This window comes from Platalea leucorodia, assembly GCF_965183815.1.
Source record: "Platalea leucorodia genome assembly, chromosome: 2".
In the NCBI taxonomy this organism is placed as follows: Eukaryota; Metazoa; Chordata; class Aves; order Pelecaniformes; family Threskiornithidae; genus Platalea; species Platalea leucorodia.
In genome coordinates this window covers 92,486,808-92,506,678 of record NC_138824.1, presented here as the reverse complement: position 1 = coordinate 92,506,678, position 19,871 = coordinate 92,486,808, and the positions used below count along the sequence as shown (strand labels likewise).

Genomic DNA, 19,871 nt, shown 5'->3' with positions numbered 1-19,871 from the left:
TGTTCAGCTCAGCACTGTGTGCCGGTACTAGCCTTGGTCCCCAAATCAGTATTGTCATGTTACAGCAGTACTATGACTTCCCTCCTAGTCAGGCTATTTAGCTAAACTAAAGGATTACACTGATAAAATCACTCTGCTTCTGCTCTATAGATACATATAATAGCTCCGTGTGGCTCTTGGAGCCCAAAACCATATTACCGAATAGTGGAGACTGTATGTATTTATGATACAGGTTTTTCATTTTGTGGTGGGTTGACCTTGGCTGGAATCCAGGTTCCCACCAAGCTGCTCCGTCACTCCCCCTCCTCAACTGGACAGGAGGAGAAAAATATGACAAAAGGCTCATGGGTCGAGATAAGGACAGGGAGATCACTCAGCAATTACCATCATCAGCAAAACAGACTCGACTTGTGGAAATTAATTTAATTTTTTTGCCACTCAAAAGTCAGAGTAGGATAATGAGAAATAAACCCAAATCTTAAAACACCTCCCCCCCACCCCTCCCTTCTCCTGGGCTCAACTTCACTTCTGATTTTCTCTACCTCCTCCCCGCCGAGTGGCACAAGGGGACGGGGCATGAGGGTTGAAGTCAGTTCATCACACATTGTCTCTGCCGTTCCTTCCTTCTCAGGGGAGGACTCCTCACACTCTTCCCCTGCTCCAGCGTGGGGTCCCTCCCATGGGAGACAGCCCTCCACGAACTTCTCCAACATAGGTCCTTCCCGTGGGCTGTAGTTCTTCACAAACTGCTCCAGTGTGGGTCCTTTCCACGGGGCGCGATCCTTCAGGAACAGTCTGCTCCAGTGTGGGTCCCCTGCGGAGTCACAAGTCCTGCCAGTAAACCTGCTCCAGCGTGGGCTTCTCTCTCCATGGGTCCGCAGGTCCTGCCAGGACCCTGCTCCAGCATGGACTCTCCACGGGGTCACAGCCTCCTTTGGGCATCCACCTGCTCCGGCATGGGGTCCTTCAGTGGCTGCAGGTTGATATCTCCTCCACCGTTAACCTCCATGGGCTGCAGGGGGACAGCCTGCCTCACCATGGTCTTCACCATTGGCTGCAGGGGAATCTCTGCTCCAGCGCCTGGAGCGCCTCCTCCCCCTCCTTCTTCACTGACTTTGGTGTCTGCGGAGTTGTTCCTCTCACATATTCTCGCTCCTCTCTCCCATCTGCTTCTGGTCCAAGTTCCCCCTTCTTAAATATACTATCACAGAGGGGCTACCACCATCACTGATTGGCTCAGCCTTGGCCAGTGGCTCTATTGGACATAGGGGAAGCGTCTGGCATCTTCTCACAGAAGCCACCCCTGTAGCCTCCCCGCTCCAAAACATTGCCACACAAACCCAGTACACATTTACCAATTTCTACAGAGTCTTTCTAAAAAGAAAAAAAAGGGAAGGCATTTGTGATTGCCTTGTCTAACTGACCATCTCTCTGTCGCTCCTTTTTGTTGGTAATTTTGGTCCCGCTCTTTTCAACTCAGTCTGAGAAGGAAGGACATCTCAGAGATTGGCAATTCTTACACGTTTTGTGAAAACTGACGGTTTCATTGAGCAAAAAGACCAAATAAAACCTTCAATTAGTTCTGCTTCTCGCAGAATGCTTTCTTTAGTGAAGAGACCTTTAGAGAGAATTAGAGCCCAAATCTGTCATTTTGAACATTCTTGTTTTCCATTGAACAGAGCAGTTTGGATGATTAAATGCAAAGGAATGTATCTTATTAGTCATCATTATTTGGACTTTGTCTGTTTCTGACTCCTAAAAGCTGATATAAAAATACACACAATTTATTTGTTTTACCAGTAAGTGTCCCTATTTCCTTCTAGTATATTCTAAATATGTTTATTCCTCCTGAAGTAGAATAAATAGGTCAGCATTCACAGTTCAAATCACAGTTCCTCTGGATTCAGATTCCAGCAACAAAGTGCAATATGAGTGGCAGTTTGTTCAAATTAGTTTAATTATTTTAGGTATCACTGTAATTTCTTGTTGTTGAATTACTGTTAAATAAACCACCCTTATCATCATTTTAACTGTCCCTTTTTCTAACCTCTTGAATACTTTCTGAAGGGATTTGTCTGTGTTTTTAGAGATTCCTGGATGAGTGAGAGCTTCTTGTGATCTCATAGATGAGTCGGTTGGTGCACAAGCATCTTTGACCGACGTTCAGAACATGGGCAGATAGGGCCAGCGTCTCAGGTCTCGCTGTTTTCTAGTAATGTTTTCCCCTGTGCAGTAGGGGGAAACAGACTGGTGATGGCTTTCTGATTCTGCATCTTGTTTTACCTGACCATGGCCCCAGGATAGATCTGAACAAACTAGGGGCTATTTCATTTTAAAGAAATTAGCCTCGTCTATTAACTGGAAAGAACTAACCATGCTATTCTGGTTTTATGCCTGGAACCTGGGAGGATAGTGAGATCAGTGGATAGTCAAACAAGTTTCAGGTCTGGAAAGTCTGGCTTATAAAAGTTGGAAGTGACTCAGAAACTGAGGTGTGGTGGAGATTTATGTGAGGTTATACTCTTCACTCTGATGACTATAATATAATTTTGAGAAGTTTGCTGTGAAGCTTTATTATTCATCATCTGATGCTGCTAAGGTGAATGCAATGTGAATTGTGCAGGTTACTGCACTGTAAAATAGCATGAATTTCTGCAGAAGTAAAATCACACTTAATGTGGTCATATAATTTAGTGATAAAGGAGAAAGAATATACATAATCCATACCCTAGCACTAGTTATAAAGGATTGTGTCATCAAAACAAAGTACACCTGTTCCTTTACAATAGTTTTCTCTTTGGGGATGATTATTAGGTGACTAATAAAAAAAATTTTTATGAAGCCAGCATAAGTTGAGGAAAGGAAGGAGCAGAGTCCATTATCTTATGTTGTTTCATAATGAGATCTCATAATGATGGCAATAGCAAGCATTTGGATATAATGGTTTGCAGAAGAGGAAGAGAGCCTAGCCAAACAATTTCAGAGAGATCAGGATTCTTTTATTGCAGAACTTGGCTCCTCTATACACAAGCTAAATCACAGTTAAAATTAGTTTTTCAAAAATTTAGTTAAATTGATAAAAATTTTGTATGGACATATCTACATTGAATCAAGTGAAAGTAAGGCCAGTGTTCTTTCTTTGCTACAAATTCTTTTATGACAGAATTGATTTTTAAAGATTTTGTCTCTGCTGCTTGCTTCAGCCTCCACTCACAATGTCAATTACCACACTGTCAAGAGTGCTGCTTCAGCTGTTCATGAACAGTTGAAGTGCTCTAAACTGAAGCCGAGAAATTATCTTGCTAAAGACAACCCTCCTCCAGCGACACCAAAAAAGAGGCGCATATATGAGTGCTTTTACCCTGGATTGTTTTACAGGTCAGGTTTATCATATAGCCCCACACGGAGCTCAGTAGAATGAAGGCTGGTAACCTTACCAGGAGGCAGATGGGAATGTAGGACACCGGGAAGGTCAGAAGGAGTAGAGAGGGCAGGGACCTTCTGAGGATCCTCTTGTACTCCAGCAAGGTCTGAACTGAAATGAAAAATCATAAGCAATTTTTGTTTCTAATAGTTTTGCTAAAAATATTAAATGTTGCTACAATTCTCAGTGGAATGGAAAAAATAAGTTTGTGACTGACTACTTGACTATGGAATAGTATATAACAAGTGACATATTTGACATTTTCTCTGGACTAGTCAGTTGTTCACTTTTGAATTTGATTATTTCCAAGTACCAGAATGTGTGATCAGAAAGACAGAACATTTCCACATTACTTCAATGTGAAAACTGAGGAATAACCCAAAGTAAGATAAACTAATGAGCTTGTGACTTTTTGGCACCATCATGATGTCTGTATAAAACCTCAGAGGTTTCTCTTTCTTTGGATCAGATATTTCTTAGGTCTGATCTTGTGTCCCTTGACTTTCCTTAAGAATTCATTCAAGGATCAGAGAAACTATGTAGGAGTGTTCTCCGTTCTCTAGTGAAAAAGCAGAGGGAGTTTAATTCTTTGATAAGGTAATATTCTCTTTTAATTTTTTCTTCTTTATTTGGTGTGTCAGTTAAATACAAGCATGCTACCATAGAACAGATTCAAGTAGTCTTCCCAAAGAACTCCCTTCAGATGCCTGGATTTTACCCTTAGTGCCGGCAATGTCGTATTCCCGTTCATTCTTCAGAAATCTACAGATGGGTAGCTATCACTTGAATTTTTAAGAGGGACAGAAAGACCTGTTAGCATCCTCCCCCAACAACAGAAACAAAGGCTCTCCTTGCTCCTTCTAGGTTTCTTGAGCCATCAAAAATAGGCTTTCTGCCCTTTTTGTACTTTGTAGTTCTCCTGATTTGTGCCATCCATGTTTGCAGCTTCTCACATTTGACTTTTAAAATCCAAATAATTTGAGTCCTCATGCACTTTCAGGGGATGAAGTAATCCAAGGCAAAACATTTTGGGTTAATCAAAACTGATGCTTGAGGTTCTGTGTGCATGCTGTGCATGCCGCTCCTGCCTCCTTGCTTCTGCTACATTGAAGCAAAGCACAACAAGGCCCATTATCTACCTCCAAGTCTGCCTAAGCGCTGGATTCTTGTCAGCTTCACTTTACCACTTAAATTACAGCATAGGAAGGGACGGGGATACTGAACAGGAACACATCTTTCACCACTCAATAAATGCATGCAATGAATTATTAGTGTAGTCACTGGCTTTGCAGGCACCGAGCTTCCCACCAACAAACAGGCATGCTAGTGCCCTGCTTTGGTTCTATGCAGACCGCGTCCCTGATTAACGTGCATGCCCAGAAGAGAAATCAGGTCATTTTAATTTAAAGCTAATCCATCTTTACTTTAAGAAACCCAGGGCAGGAAGAGCATCCGTGTTTGTATCACCCTCCGCTGTCCCGGGCCATTGTTGGAGAGGGACTTGTAGCAGGAAAACACCTCAGGTGAACAAGAAGGGACCACGCCGGACAAGCCCGAGCCCCACGGCACGGCGTCGGCTCAGGTCTCTCGTTACTTGTAAACACAGGCCAAAGGAATGTAGCCGTTTTGGTGCGCCTCCAAAAACCGGCAGGTTTGGGGTTTTTATTTCCTTCCAGCTCCTGCCAACCCGGCACCCATGAAATAGTGGCGCTCCACCTGCCCCAACAGCCCTGCCCAACGGCGCCCCCCGCACCTGCCGCGGCGGCAGCGTGTGAGGGCGTGGCAGCGCGGACTCGGGCCGCACACCTGGGGGCACCGCAAGGAAACCCCACAGCTTCGGGCTAAAAAGCCCGTCCCTTGGGCAACGACGCCGCGCGGCCGGCGGCTCGCCGCTCGCCCCGCCTCTACCCCGTCTCTCCTCTTCTGATTGGCGGGTTTGGAAGGGCCGCCCTTTTGCTTCCAATCAGCGTCCCGCGTCCGTTGCTAAGCGATCGTTTCCAGGCCGTGCTGGACGCCCGGGCGAGGCGGCGGCGGTCATGGCGGGTGGGTGGCGGGACGTGGCCGGGGTGCGCATCGCCCCGGCCGAACTGCGCTTCAGGGACGCGGTGCCGGGGGGCCGCTACCGCGCCTCCCTCAGCGTCCAGAACCGGCGGGTGGAGAGCTGTCGCCTCCAGCTGCTGCCGCCGCGCCGGCCCCAGGTGAGGGGTGGCCGGGAGGGAAGCGGCGGGGAGCGTCTGCCCTCCCCCGGCCCGGGCCGGGGTGGGTAACGTCGTCGAGGCTTGCCTCTCCCTACAAGTCAGCTGTCGGCTCTGTGTTTGTACAGCACCTCGCACCACTCCAGCGTGCGTGACTAACGGTAGTGCCTCACGGGAACACCCCAGCCCGCCCCCAGGCCCGCGGGTCTGGATCCTTCCCTCCCGGGCTTGCCCTGAGGACCTGGTACGCAGCCCGCTCGCCTCGCGCTTGCCAGGCCCTCCTTGAGGCGCAGAACATTGCCAGAGGAAAAGTGTGTCACGAGGCCCCGCTTTTCTGCAGTTTTGCAGGAGGATGTCTGCCCACAGGTTTGCCCAGCTAGGTAGGTGCTGTGTAAGAGGCTGCCTGGGGCTGTGTAAATGCTTGTCTGTGTTCAGCTGCTGCAAATGGAAAATGCTACCAAGAATGCCTGAGTAGCTTATGAGACTGACTGGAATTGGCCAGTGAATTGGAAATTAATTTAGAATAGTTGAATAACTGGATAAACAAACTAATAAGAGGCAGTTCTTAGAGCCAAAGTTGTCTGAACTGCTTCTTGTGTGACAGATCTGAAGGAGGGAGCAAGTCCTGATTTATCGTTTTCTTGTGAGAACACGTAGGTGTCATTTCTATGATACTTGAAAAATATGCTCATATAGAGCCTCAAATGAGGCTGCTCATTTGAAGCTTGTAAGTCAGAATGAAATGAACTCCAGTCTTCCCAGTTCTATATTTTCCTGAGGTGATGAGCAATTTGAAGAGGGCTTCCTTGTTTGTTAAATCCATAGTTTCAACAGAAGTAAATTAGCTCTCTTGTATGTCTTACTACATCAAGTTCCTTGTTGGTAACAAATCCTTCTTAGCTTTCCTGGCTGGCTTTGCACTCTCCAGAAATGTTATCCCTCAAGAAGACCAGGAGTTCCTTGTTATTTTGGGGAGCATTATGTAGAAATGGATCACTTTGCTATGGTGTGAACAACGAATTTGTGAAGTGTTCCGGAACAGCTGAAGGGCATAACTTTTGAAGTTGTTTTTGCTTGGATTTCCATAGGGCTGATTGATAGCTCTATTACCTCATTTCTGTATTGTGTTCTTATAAGTTTTTTGAGTGGAGTAGTCCATTTGTGGTGCTTGCTTGTGGAGAGCTTTCTCAGAAAAGAGAGTTTTATGTTCTTTTCTCAAGATAGTATGATTGCTATTAATAGCATCTGATTAGTTCTGGAAAAATCATTGCCTAGCCAGTCTTTTTAAAGGCAAATGCATCTTTACAATTCTAACCAGTTTAGCCCTTGACTTGTAATGTATGTGGGCCCAGCAAAACCCATCTGTGGTTAGTAGTTTTATATTGGTGTCATGATTTAACCCCAGTTGGCAACTAAGCATCAAACAGCTGCTCGCTCACCCTCCCCCCGGTGGGATGAGGGAGAGAATTGGAAAAGTAAAAGTGAAAAGACTCGCGGGTTGCGATAAGAACAATTTAATAACTGAAATGAAATAAAGTAAAGTAGTAGTAGTAATAATAACATTCAGAGCAAGTGATGCATGTTGCAGTTGCTCACCACCTGCCAATTGATGCCCATCCAGTCCGCAAGCAGCGGTCACTTTCCCCTGGCCAACTCCCCCCAGTTTATATGCTGAGCATGATGTCATCTGGTGTGGAATAGCCCTTTGGCCAGTCTGCGTCAGCTGTCCTGGCTGTGCCCCCTCCCAGCTTCTTGTGCACCTGGCAGAGCATGGTAAGCTGAAAGGTACGTGACTTAGTATAAGCACTACTTAGCAACAACTAAAACATCAGTGTGTTACCAACATTATTCTAATACTAAATCCAAAACACAGCACTATACCAGCTACTAAGAAGAAAATTAACTCTATCCCAGCCAAACCCAGGACATTTGGTCTTTCATCTAGCTAGTTTATTATCTGTTAATTGCATCAAAATTAGGATCAAAGGGTTGAACTGGCATTGGGGATTGAACAGAAGCTGATGTTGCCATGTTTTCACAGCAACTTGAACTATGAATAAGTATATTCTGGGGTAGTTATGAAAATGATTGTCAGATAGTTGAAGTACCTTGGATTATTTAATTATCTGAGTAGTCAGCCTTTCTTTTTGAGGGCAAGAGTCACCAAGACTGTGTATGCATTTTATCCCCCCCCCCCCTAAAACTTGCTAATTTGCGTGATGTAGAAAGCTTGATTTTTTTATTACGCTGTAACTGAAGAATTTTGTAATGAGCTGGAAACTGTTGAGAGTGCTTGATTTGATAGGGCTGGGCTTATTCTGTTTTGTTAGTTTTCATCAGCCTTATCAATTTTTCATGTGTTCCAGAAGTGGAAAGGCAGAGTCAATTTTAGAAAAGAGAAAAGGTTACTCAATCATAATTTATGAGGTTTTTTTACCTCTGTGAGTATCTCATGCCTTTTGCCAAGCTTTTTAATGCTATTGTGTGTGAGACGATCAATATGACAGAGGACAAGATTCCACTTCACATGCTCAGTTTCCAGATAAGTCTGTTGTGTTGCCCTTTCTCATTCCCAGACCTTATGCTGCTATCTGTGATTACATGGCTCTGAAGCATATGACTCATCTGTAATTTTTCTGAGGCATTACATTCATAGAGTGCAAGAACTGAAAAATAACCTTTCTTGAGCTGTCATAGTGTATGGCCAAGAAATGCCTTTCAAGGAATTTAGCTCACAAAGCAGTTTTCCATAGGTTTCATTAAAAGTTCTTAGTACAATATATTCATTTTCCCTTGTATAGAATGAATATGCTTGGCTGTTTAATTCTCTTTAGAGAAGAGATAAATTTTACACACTTTACACACACATAAATTAAAACATAGCTACTCTTTCAAAATCAAGCCCATAATCATGATGCATATTGCATAACAAATTTCCTTTAGCTGAGTGTTTATACTGCTAGGAAAACTTTAAAGGAATAGAGGGAGGTGCTCAGACAATAGAATCAACAAGTAGTAAATTACTTGTTTGCATATTTCAGACATAAATTAGAACAGAAAACTTAAAGAATACTGGGATGACTCTTTCAGAAATAAACATTAATTAATCCGGACATATAGAGAAGCAGCCTATTGTGCATAGAGCTATGTGAATTGTAAGGAGACTGAAACACCACAGAAGCTCTCGACATTGCTGTGAGGCTTTCCTAGGAACATGGGAACTGCTGGATTTCTCACTACATGCTATTATTTTTTGAGAGAGGAAGAAGGTGCTTTCTGTCAGCTGCTTCTGTTTTTTTTTCTCTTTCATTTGACCCCCCCCAAACTGGAGGCGCCATGGGCCTTTCAAGCAGATTTTCAATGTACAGTGAGACTTTCTGTTGATGTCAGATGAATGTTGGTCAGACCTAGAGAAGACTCTTATGCTGTCTCCTTTTGTTGCTGCATTAGACTGAGACTTAGTCCTTGTTACTTTCTCAGGTACTAAAAAGATTCTGTATTGAGTAGTAGCTGACTTCTTGTATTGCTTCAAAAGGTTTATTGCAACAGTAGGAAAAGCTAGAGCTCTCTTGGAAAGACTAAAAATGTTATTTTGCTAAACCAACTCTTCCATGTAATTTGATGGGTTAGTATTCATTCTGTCTTTCTGTTTTACTGCAAGAAGTCTGGACTTCAGTAAATAGGAAGAGAAATTTTATAAAATCCTGCATATTTTAAAGCTGGTTGTGTATTTTAAATCAATCTGCGTATTCTTCTGAAAATGAATCACATGTATATGTGTTTTAATCTAGAAATCTTTAACAATTTAAATTTTTTTTTTTTTTTTTAAATTGCAGTTTAAATTGATTGTGGAAAATCCAGAAAAACCTGTTGCGTGTGGACTTCAACTTACAGCTTTTGTGGAGTATTATCCTGAGACTGAAGAAGATCTTCAAGATAGACTACTTCTTTTAATAGAAGATGACATAGTTGATATCCCCCTGCTTGGGTATGATGGTCAAAAGTTCATATGCTGCTGTTACTGTTTGCAGTTTAATCCCATGGAAAGTTTGCTAATACATGCCACATATGGCTATGTAATTAATCTGTCAGTTGCATAGAAAACAAATAGTTTCCTTACAAAAGTAAAAATTTTTTTTTTTTTTTTTTTTTTTTTTTTCCAGAGCAGCACACAGGTAAGAAGTTAATTGGGTGATGTCCCGCTAAGATCCTGGAGAAAGTTTGGGTTTTTGTTTTTGCTTTATTCTAAGTTGGTTGTGATAATGTTGATATTTTCTAATTCTGTATCAACATTAGACAAGTTAACATCTACTCTTAATGTCTTCCCTCCTTACCACTTATATAAAAGATTTTGTAGGAATTGTCCATATTTGCAAAACTGGATTATAGTGAAACATATGTTGCCTAATTCTAAAAATATGGTGTGTGTTTTAGAATAAGGTCACACATTCAAGGATCATTTTCATCACTCCATGTGTGACTCTGTGTGCCTACCTATGTGTGTGTGCATGGATATATGTCTTATATATTGTATATAACATACATATTGGTTGGAAAAAGTAAGCTTCTAAATACAGTTTATAAGACTTAAGCTAGGTGGTTATCCGAGGCTGAGGGGGAATTGCTCTGGAGTACGTTTATCTCCTTTGTCTATAAAGAGAAATTAGAATGACAAACTTCTGTTTACAGGTCCAGCTTTTAGATGCCTAAATTAGGACAGATGAATCCCATAAACTATTGCAAACCATAGCTTTTATGAAAATCTTAACATTACAAATTACATGTACAGACAGAAAGGAATTTCCATGGAGTTTATTCAGTATATGAATTGTTCTTAAAAATCAAGCAATCCCATGAACATCTGATGCTAGCCTGAAATATGTAAGGTTTTGCCTTCACATAAGGAATACTTACTCCTACATTTCATTTACCTCTTATGTCACGATCTTTTTCACTGATTTTCTTTTCCTCGTTTCATCTTAAAAGTTGTGGGATTTTTTTAAATTTTAATGTTGTACTATTGTTAATGTAGAACACACATAGTTAAGTCTGACATGAGGTTTTCCGGTTATTGTAAATTTCATCTCCTTTTAGCAAAAGACTGTCTAGGATCAGAAGACTTGGAAATAAAAATTTCAATTAGTTGTTTTTTTCTGTGGTGTTTGTAAACTCTTATTCTCCTAGAACATAGTATTAAACAGTGCTATTATAGGTTTCTTTAATAACATTAGAGAAATTTAAACGGAAAGCCCTAAATGCCTTGCTTTGACTGAAAGAGAGGGATGACTTTTCATAAGGTAATGCAGGACTTAGTAATTTAATATGATCACTTTACAATTAAAAATAACTGTCTCTGTGTTCCCCCAACGTATATTTTCCTAGAAGAAAAAAGTGATTAGGGAGCACTTTAAATTTTTTAAATATTTTTAATTTTTGTTTTTAGTTTTATTTTTAAAAATTAAACATAAAAAATAAAAAGTAAAAAATAGAAAATTAAAAATTAAAAATTTAATATTCTGAAAATTTTTATTAAGGTGGTATTATGGAGGTAAGACCACTTAATTGTTAAGTATTTCAAATCTTCATGTTTAACTGGCTTTTGCAGGGAAAAAAATTGACAGGCTATAATTTTTTTTGTTTGTTTGGAAAAAGCAAATATACTTTATAATTGTTTTTTAATCAGTCTTTTCACAAATGTATTTTGTGTCATGCATATCTGCTGTTTATAGATAGATGATATTAAGTTATTGCACTGAAGGGTCACTAAATACATAATATTTTTTTCTATACAGACATAGTTTAAAATGCATCATTAGCCATTTTGAGAAAATAATGTACATAATGTAACACTGGTTGAGAAATACTAGTCAAAAGATTTTTTTGACAAAAATTACATTGTCATTATGAAACGTCCACGAAAGTGTTTAATTTGATGGAAGAACCTGAAAATATTTTCAAGGAAATATTTGCAATGTTCTGTTTTTGGGGGACAGACACTTCCCTTCCCCCAAATTTATTTAATTGATGTGTTTTTTTCACTTCCTACTTAAAAGATTGTGCATTGTTTTACATTTTTAATAACATTATTTCCACTGATGTATCAATAATAATGTAGTAAACGTTAATGCTACTTTTCCTAAATTGTCAAGAATTGAAACAAGTTATTTTAAAAATTGCTAAGGCTATACTTAGATTTATATCAAATTGCTATACATTTTTGTGACACACAAACAAAATTTCTTATCAGTGACAAATTCTGATTTTTGGCCAACTCAAATATAGTGTTTATTTTCATTGTCTCTCATGAATGTCACTCAGATTGTGTACTGGCAGTACCTTTAAAGAGCTCTACATCTGCAAAACAGAATTAAGTTTTAAAGCATGTGACAGCAAGTTCAGAAAATACATAAATATAATCCAAGATAATGTGTTACTGTATAAGAAATATTTGGAAGTTGCTGACATTCTTTGTATTGGCCTCTTTAAATGTCTGCTACTTTTCTCTTACCTATTAGCTTAGTTGTAGTCTTCTTTCTTTGAAATTATATTGTTTTTAAACTTTTATTTCTGTATGGGTTATATGTATTTATGATGTGTACATATATATAATTCACTATGAATTTGTAGAAATTAGGGGTCTGCATGTTTTGTCCATAGAATTTTATTGAAAGAAAAGTTCACGGGTGGTTTAGGAAAAAAGCGTGAAAAGATGTAACCTTTTTGCCAACAATTTGTGTGATTCCTTCAATCGCATCTACTGTTCATTTTAAGATAATCTTTCGTCTGGGGATGAGATTCACTGAAAGTGTAGGAAAGGTTAGCTTCCCATACAACATTAAACCGCAGTAACACTCCAGTTATTTTTGTAACCATTTATTTGGTAAAAAAAGCCAGCAAGAGAATTTTTCCTATTGTGCTTTAGTGACATTAATATCACAGTTGTTTGGTTTGCAAGTAAAAGAGATGTTACGTATTTCCTTGACTCATGAGACTAGATCCAGTGGTTAATCATATTGATTTCTGGCTCATGTATTTGCTATAAGTTTTGGAGACCAAAGAACATTCTTAGTTCAATCTTTATAGCACCATGGACTTATGATGTGCTCAATAATAGAAGTGCAATGATTTAATTATGTAAATATTTGATCACCATAGGAAATACTTATATCAAGGTTTGGGAATGAGTTTCAAACAAGCCAATTGTGGTTTTTTTTTTTTTTTTTTAATGATTAACTGAAAATCTCCATCCAAACCATTTTTTAAAAATATAATAATTAAGAATTAATTTTTTGTTTTAGAAAAGTATTAAGAGAACATTTGAAATTAGGCATTTCCGGAGATAAATTCCATCTTCATAAAAAAACCCCAACCAAAACAACAAACCGAAACAACCAAACAAACCCCACCCTGTATTAAAAAACAAACCCCAAAACCTTTAACTTGACTATCTCCCTTTTTGCACGGGTCTGTATCTATTAGAAAATCTCATTGCGCTTAGAATTTATACCGATTCCTGTCTTCTTGGGAAGTTATATATTTGGATCTTGAGAGAAGAGATACTTGTGTTTCATTTTTCTAACAAAGCTTCTTGGAAGAATGTCTGAATACTTGGAACGTGAAGTTTTTACAATCTTTTCAGGTGTACTCTAATCTTGATAGCTGTTTCCTCGGTTGGGTTTTTTTTTTGAATTGTTGTGTTTCCCCCCCCTTCCCCCCCCATCCTGCTGGTCTAGACCATCTCTTTCAAGAATTTACTAATTTTTTTTTTTTGCATTACAATAAATTATTAAAGAGAACTAAAACCAGTGTATTAACATTCCTAAGAGCAACTTCTTCTGATGCATTTCCTGATTAATTTTTTTTTCCCCCCTCTCTCCCTTTCTTTCCCTCCTCCTCCCCCACTCCCTTATGCAGTAGATTTTATGGGCAGGGGCTACCTATCTCGGCCAAGGAGAATTATCTTCCTTCTCCATTTAGTCTTCTGTACTGCGTGTAATGCAGATCATGAGATGCAATTGTTCCTGCATGTTCCTATTTGTGGTTAAGAGGGGATAGACTGCTGTGATGTAAAACTTCAATTGATTTCAAACACAGTTTTATGTGTGATTGTATTACAAATTGGGGCCTTTAAAATACAAGTTTCCTGAAGCAAGTATGATTTTTTTCATTATGGCTAAGCAGTACCCAATGCAGTGATGTCATCATGCTGGCTGAGGCTCTTAAAGAAATAATGGAAATAACTTGTGCCATAACCCACTTCTGTCTGTTATAATAAGCTTTGCTGAAGCCACATAAAGTATCTATAAAACAAGAAGACTGTAAATTGAAAATGGCGTGCATGTTTTCCCTCTTCTTTTACTTCAGGCAGCTGATAATGAAATATGGTGAATGTTAACTTTGGTTTTATTTTGTGATGCAACTAACTCAAGATAGTTTTATTTAAAGTTCTTTGTACTATAATAAAGTGTTTAAAATTAAATAGAAATGTATGCATTCCATTTCGACTAATTGTTTAAAGCTGTATTGTTTTAAAGTTACAGTAGCTAGTCATTAAAGTAAACAGCTTGATAGATAGCTAGATCTTTTTTACTTCTTCCTTGTGTATGCTATGCCGCTGAAGTGAGTTGCATAAATGTTGGTAGCAGAACTAGGAGAAAAGGAGAACTCTCTTCCACTGGAGTGCTTAATCAAATTTCTTTAAAAATGCAAAGGTATTTTCAAGTTTTGGGAAAATATAACCATGTCTTTTCTCTGCAGATTAATTCCGTGCTGTTGTCTGGAAATTGAATCAGAGATTAATTTTGGTGCAGTGATTGCAAACAGTAAAATAATTAGTACAGAGATTAGTATTGCTAACCATGGATCATCTTCAGGTAAATATTTAGTATGCATTAAATTGTACAAATATTTTATTTTCCTGGAAAATGTAATTTTATACAAGTTAACACTTCAGTGGCCAAATAGAAATTAACTGAAGTTCTGGGTTATGCAGATTATAAGTATTGTAGCTAAAGGTTCTATAAATGGCCCATCGCTTCTGTAGGCAGTACTATGTTTCTGCTTAGGGAAGAAAACTGAATTTACAACTTTACCAAATTTTAGAGGCTCTCTACTTTTGAGTCCCATCTGAAAGTTGTAAAAATATCAGTTGCTCATTGGCTTACTATGCTCAATATAAATAGCGGCAAATCACATCTGCTCTTGCTTTGTTGTCTTTGTGATTCTGTGATCCCAATAGCAGTCTATTAAATAAACAGCTACAAGTTCCCTGTACTTTCAGAGCTAAAGTCCTCTAGGATGGGAATTGAACCTATTTGGTACCAGAAGATAATGAGAGGTCTTTTATCTTGCTGCCCTAGCTTTTGAAATCATACAGCTTTCAAAACATGCACATCCTTCAACTTCTGTGAGGGACCCTTCCAAGGAGTATAAGAAACATGGTGAATGGAGCATAAGAATGCTTGTATGATCCAAGTAACCTATTTGACTGCCTTTTCCACTGGACAAAACTGCAGACACTTTTCTCCAGAAGTAGGATGGCAACTATGCTGAGTTTCAAACAACAAATTTAAGGCAGTTAACTATTTTTGTTCCTTACTTGTACAGCTGTTTATTATATCACAAGGTATCTTTATTTGCATTAGGCCAAAGTTGTGTGAACACTTGCTTCATAGATTTCCACAAGAAATATTGTACCAACAGAAAACACAGAGATGAGTTGCAATATTTAAAAAAAAAAATCAAATGACTGTCTAGTTAGAACAGAATTTTTTTTTTTCAAAAAGCAAAGGAAAAAATGTTTTTTTTTTCTAGCCAGCTCAACTTAAAGATGTAGTATGTAATTTATAAAATCAGCTCTTACTCATACATACTAACTTCTTTCTTTGAGGAATGATGATTAGATAAAGAAAATGAGATAACCTATGTTGCAAATTAGTTGTAGATGCATATGTACGATGTGAAATTTCTCATGTTGTATAGGAACTGATTTTAGTTATAAACTCTGTTACATGATGCATGCAGGCTGCATGATGGAGTTTTGCAGGATTGGACACAGGCAAAATTAGAATGAAAGTGGTGGTTAGCAAAGAATGTATTGAGGGCAGACAAAGGAATAGCTGCTGAATCTGTGTTTCTGAGGGCTCTGTAAATTGTAATACAGCAGGTTGCTCTAACAGGCAGCACGTAAATTTTATCAGCAGGAAGTGCTGCATGCTGGCTTGTGACTCAAGGATTGCATTTCACATGTCATCCCATGCACAAATGAGTCCTTTGTTCGTGCTTCTGATCTCATATTGGATTATCTATTGTCTAAGGTGAAACACTGCATTTTTCCTACAACATTTAAAACAATTTCTTGCTACCTATGATATAATGACAGATAATTAGTGCTGCTGGTTAAATACACATTTAATATTTCTTTCATATTTTAAAAAATATTTTTATAACCTAGAAATATTCACTGTTCTCTTCTGCAATAAATTGTGTTGTGTACATACTAAATCATGAAAGCTATTGTTACCTGCAATATGCACTTAACTTTCTGGCTATGGTAGCTGCCTAGAGCTGTGTATAAAATATCCTGTAACTTAAAAAATGTTGCTTAGAGCTGCTTTAGGATTATAGTCACTTTTGTTTGGAATGTGAGTACCTTTTCTGTTGCAATCACAACTTGCAAAGTGGCATTGGACGTGTGGGTGTAATATTTAAAGAAAGCCTGGAAATAATGATCTACTCTGTGTTAGAAATAAATAGTTTTGAAAAAGATTAACTCCATGCTTCCCGTTTCCATAGGAAAACGTACTGCTTGTGAATGTCTGCATTATGTGTTTTGTAACTCCAAATGTGCAATAGAAGAAAATAAATCTACAACTTTATTGTGTAACATTCTGTTTATTATTCTGTTTCTTTTAGGCACATTTAAAATATCATATGATGGGGTTGTCCTGCTTAACATAGAACCTACCAGTGGAGTGGTAAAGCCAAAATCTATAAAGAGGGTTAAAGTGGATATCTGCACAGATGTACCCAGAATCATCAAAGAAGTGATAAAGTGAGTGTATGACTGAAGAAATCCGGCTCTATAAATTACTTTGTTATTAATTCTAGTCTTTCCTATGAATGTTTATCTAATAAAGTTAAGCTCCTAGGTGTCAGTTGCTGTCTTCCACATTTATTTTTTAAATTAATTTGATGATTATATTATCTCCACAGAACAGCGATGCATAAATTGTGTACTGGGTTGTGTTATTAAAGATCTCTCATAAGTTGTAATGATAGAGGATGTTTGCATATCTCTCAGTATACAACTGACCAAGAGCTTTTGTATCTTTCACCTTTCTACACACCATTTGTTCCTTACTTTTTTATCTTCTGTAACTTTGCTATTTTTCTTTTGTTTCTATGTGTTTCAGGAGTCTCAGAAACTTTATAACGTCCTTTGGTGTATTTTATTTTAAATGGAGGGAATGTATTTGCAACCACTTACCCTTTTAAGAATAGACTATTTTTAAATGCCTACTTTGTCTCTCTTCAAATGGTGAATATAGACTTTTAGGAAGTGTCAGAATTTGGAAGTGGATACCAATCTGGAAAGTCCTTTTCGATCGTATTTTCTTATAATTGTGAATAGGGTGTGGTTGGGTTGACTTTTTGGGGGGGAGGGGCTGTTTCCTGTTTTGTTTTTAAATTATTAAGGTATATGACTTAAGTTCAGATCTTCCTGTTCTTGCTTTTTGTAGCCTGTTGGAAACAAATGAAATGAAAGGAGAAAAATTCTGTTAGAGTGATAGGAAAGACAGTATCTGTATTTTGCCTCACAGTTACATCCTCCTTCAAAAGATACTTTCTTTGGTTACTGAGTTTGAACCTTTTGGTTGCAAAATGTCATGCTTTCTTCCTTTCTTTTGCTGTCCAGGCTACCACCACTGTTTTCTTCACCCCATCTTGGCTAAATGGCTATTGTCTCCTGCAGTGTAGTAGACAGTTTATCTATTAAACTGAAAGAACATAACTACACAGAGCTCAGACTTCATCCCTCACCCATTCCCCGCCTTAAATTCTACGTAATTCTGTCAGTGAATTTGGCATTTCTTAATAGTCGTTGCTATGTCCTTTAGACTAAATTAAATCTTAAGTTTTCTTGTCAAGCTTTGCACAAATATATAAATACATATGTATACATGTCTGTATGTATGTATTTAAACAAATAGGGTAATATTAAAAGTCTTGCAGTGGGTATTTGACAGGAATTTGACTTGGAGAAACAGTACAGTTTTGATGAAAACATTCTGGTTATTCCCATTTGCCTTGTCCTCTAAGCATTTTGCTTCTATGTGCAAGCAAAATTATTTTCAGAGGAATCTACTCTTATATTTTTTTGAGATTTCTTTTCTGTCTTGGAGAATCTCGTAATCATGCTTTAGAAGTTGAAAGACGATATTTAGAGAGTTTGAGATCCTCTCCCAGATCCCTTGTGTAGTTTATGTGTGTGACTATTCAAAACAAAGATTTCTTTAAATCATTTTTTTCAGCTCAGCAGCTATTCAAAAGGATAGCTGATTCTATTAGAACAATAAGTTATATTACTAAATTTGATTCTTTTGTGTAACAAGAACAAATATGCTTTGTTCCAGTACAATTCTAATAACAAAGATTTGTACAATGTCTATATGATCCTTTGGTGTTTTGTGGTACCATCAAGATCAAGCATTCAGGCAGGAACAGCAGCAGTTCTTTTATGGGTATTCAGATGAACTTCTAGCTCCTGTTGCCTAAGAGAAAATTGCTAAGTATATGCCAAAATTGATATCTACATACAAAGATTCTCAGAAATAAGAGCAGTGTGTCATCTGTGGACATCTCTGATTCTTTTGAGATGTCATTCCTATTGTTTCAAACATTAAGAAAGGGGAAAACCTCAAAAAGCTCCCCCAAACTCCGCCATGTAATGTGTGATTCTTCCTGATTGGTAATATTGCTGTTAGGTATCACGTTGTCAAGTACACCCTCTTTCCCCACCCTCCACCCCGCTTAGTTTATGGAAAGCCAGTGATGAAAATGCTCTGATTTGGTTCAGTTTTGCATAGGTTCTAATGTAAACCAAACTGACTGTTTCTAACACTTTTCTACATTACCTATTGCTGCTTGCTACTCTTACTGACAGAGTGGAGTTGGAAGGTCATGGCTGTACTGAAGTATTGATCAAAGCTGTTGTGGTTGAACAAGTTCTTAAAGTTCAAGGAGTGTCTTGTGGAAACGTATTGGAATGCATTAACTTTGGACCGGTTTACTTTGGGTCTTCAAAGACTGAACAAATATCTCTATACAATGAAAGTCCCGAGTGTATGCACTGGGTAGCAATACTGGAAGACAATGCCATTGGAGGAGAGATGGTAAGATACTGTTCTGGCTTTTATTTTAGTTGAAAACTTGTTTTCATTACTGCATTTGCATTTGTTGTTTCTCAACATTTATCTTTTAGTAGTGTTTACTATGTCATACTATTTCCTGGTCAATAGGCTTTCTGAAACTTCTGTCCAACCAACAAATTTTTTACTGTAATTTAACCTTGGAATTAAGTTTTTCAGATATTTCTGTTTCACTATGTGACATCTTAACCTTAACAATGTTAAGTATGTTCCCTGGGTCTGTTTTGTTTTGTTTGGTTGGTTTTTTTGAGTGGTTTTGCTTCACCTGCTGGATTTCTTATAATGTAGTAGGAGTTATCAAAATATATTTTGGTATTCTAAGATGTTCAGAATCTGTGGTTTCACTTGTTTTTCTCAGACAGTTAAATCATCTGAGTCAGCATCATCTTTAAAAAAGGGAATTCAAAACATTGACATGAAATTGGTGTTTAAAAATTGGTTAATTAGCCATGTGATATGTAACTATGTCAGTGCTATTACTTGCGTTATGTCTTTCTCATTGTGAAAGATATGAAAATGTATGTGTAGGAAAAAAAAATGAACACAAAAGGGAAGCAGAACAGGTTGAACTATTCCACATTTTGATTATTTTTTAGGGGACAGATCTTCAGAGGAGTGCAGGTGCTGTTTTACAAGACTTAAGCCTCAAAAATAGAACAAGAGATGTAGATGTTTCCACCTTGATCTTGTGCATTCCCAGTCAAGGAACGTTGCTACCTTATGAGAAATCTTCGGTTACATTGTGCTTTAGTCCAAAGTGAGTGAGTGGTCCAAATTAGACACGCACACACAAGTTGATAGGTCTAAACTATTCCGTAAAGA

The 19,871-nt window shown here is 38.2% G+C and overlaps 1 protein-coding gene across 1 annotated transcript in view; it reads left to right on the top strand.

The window, feature by feature from the left end:
• Positions 1-5,460: 5,460 nt before the first annotated feature.
• Positions 5,461-19,871, top strand: part of CFAP47 (cilia and flagella associated protein 47) — a gene marked incomplete at both ends in the record, with an annotated part of 347,065 nt that continues 332,654 nt past the window's right edge. The window contains 6 exons of the mRNA XM_082336357.1: positions 5,461-5,622; positions 9,456-9,607; positions 14,377-14,492; positions 16,534-16,672; positions 18,785-19,013; positions 19,646-19,806. Of these exons, the coding sequence (XP_082192483.1) occupies positions 5,461-5,622; positions 9,456-9,607; positions 14,377-14,492; positions 16,534-16,672; positions 18,785-19,013; positions 19,646-19,806 (959 nt within the window). The remainder of the gene's footprint in view (positions 5,623-9,455; positions 9,608-14,376; positions 14,493-16,533; positions 16,673-18,784; positions 19,014-19,645; positions 19,807-19,871) is intronic.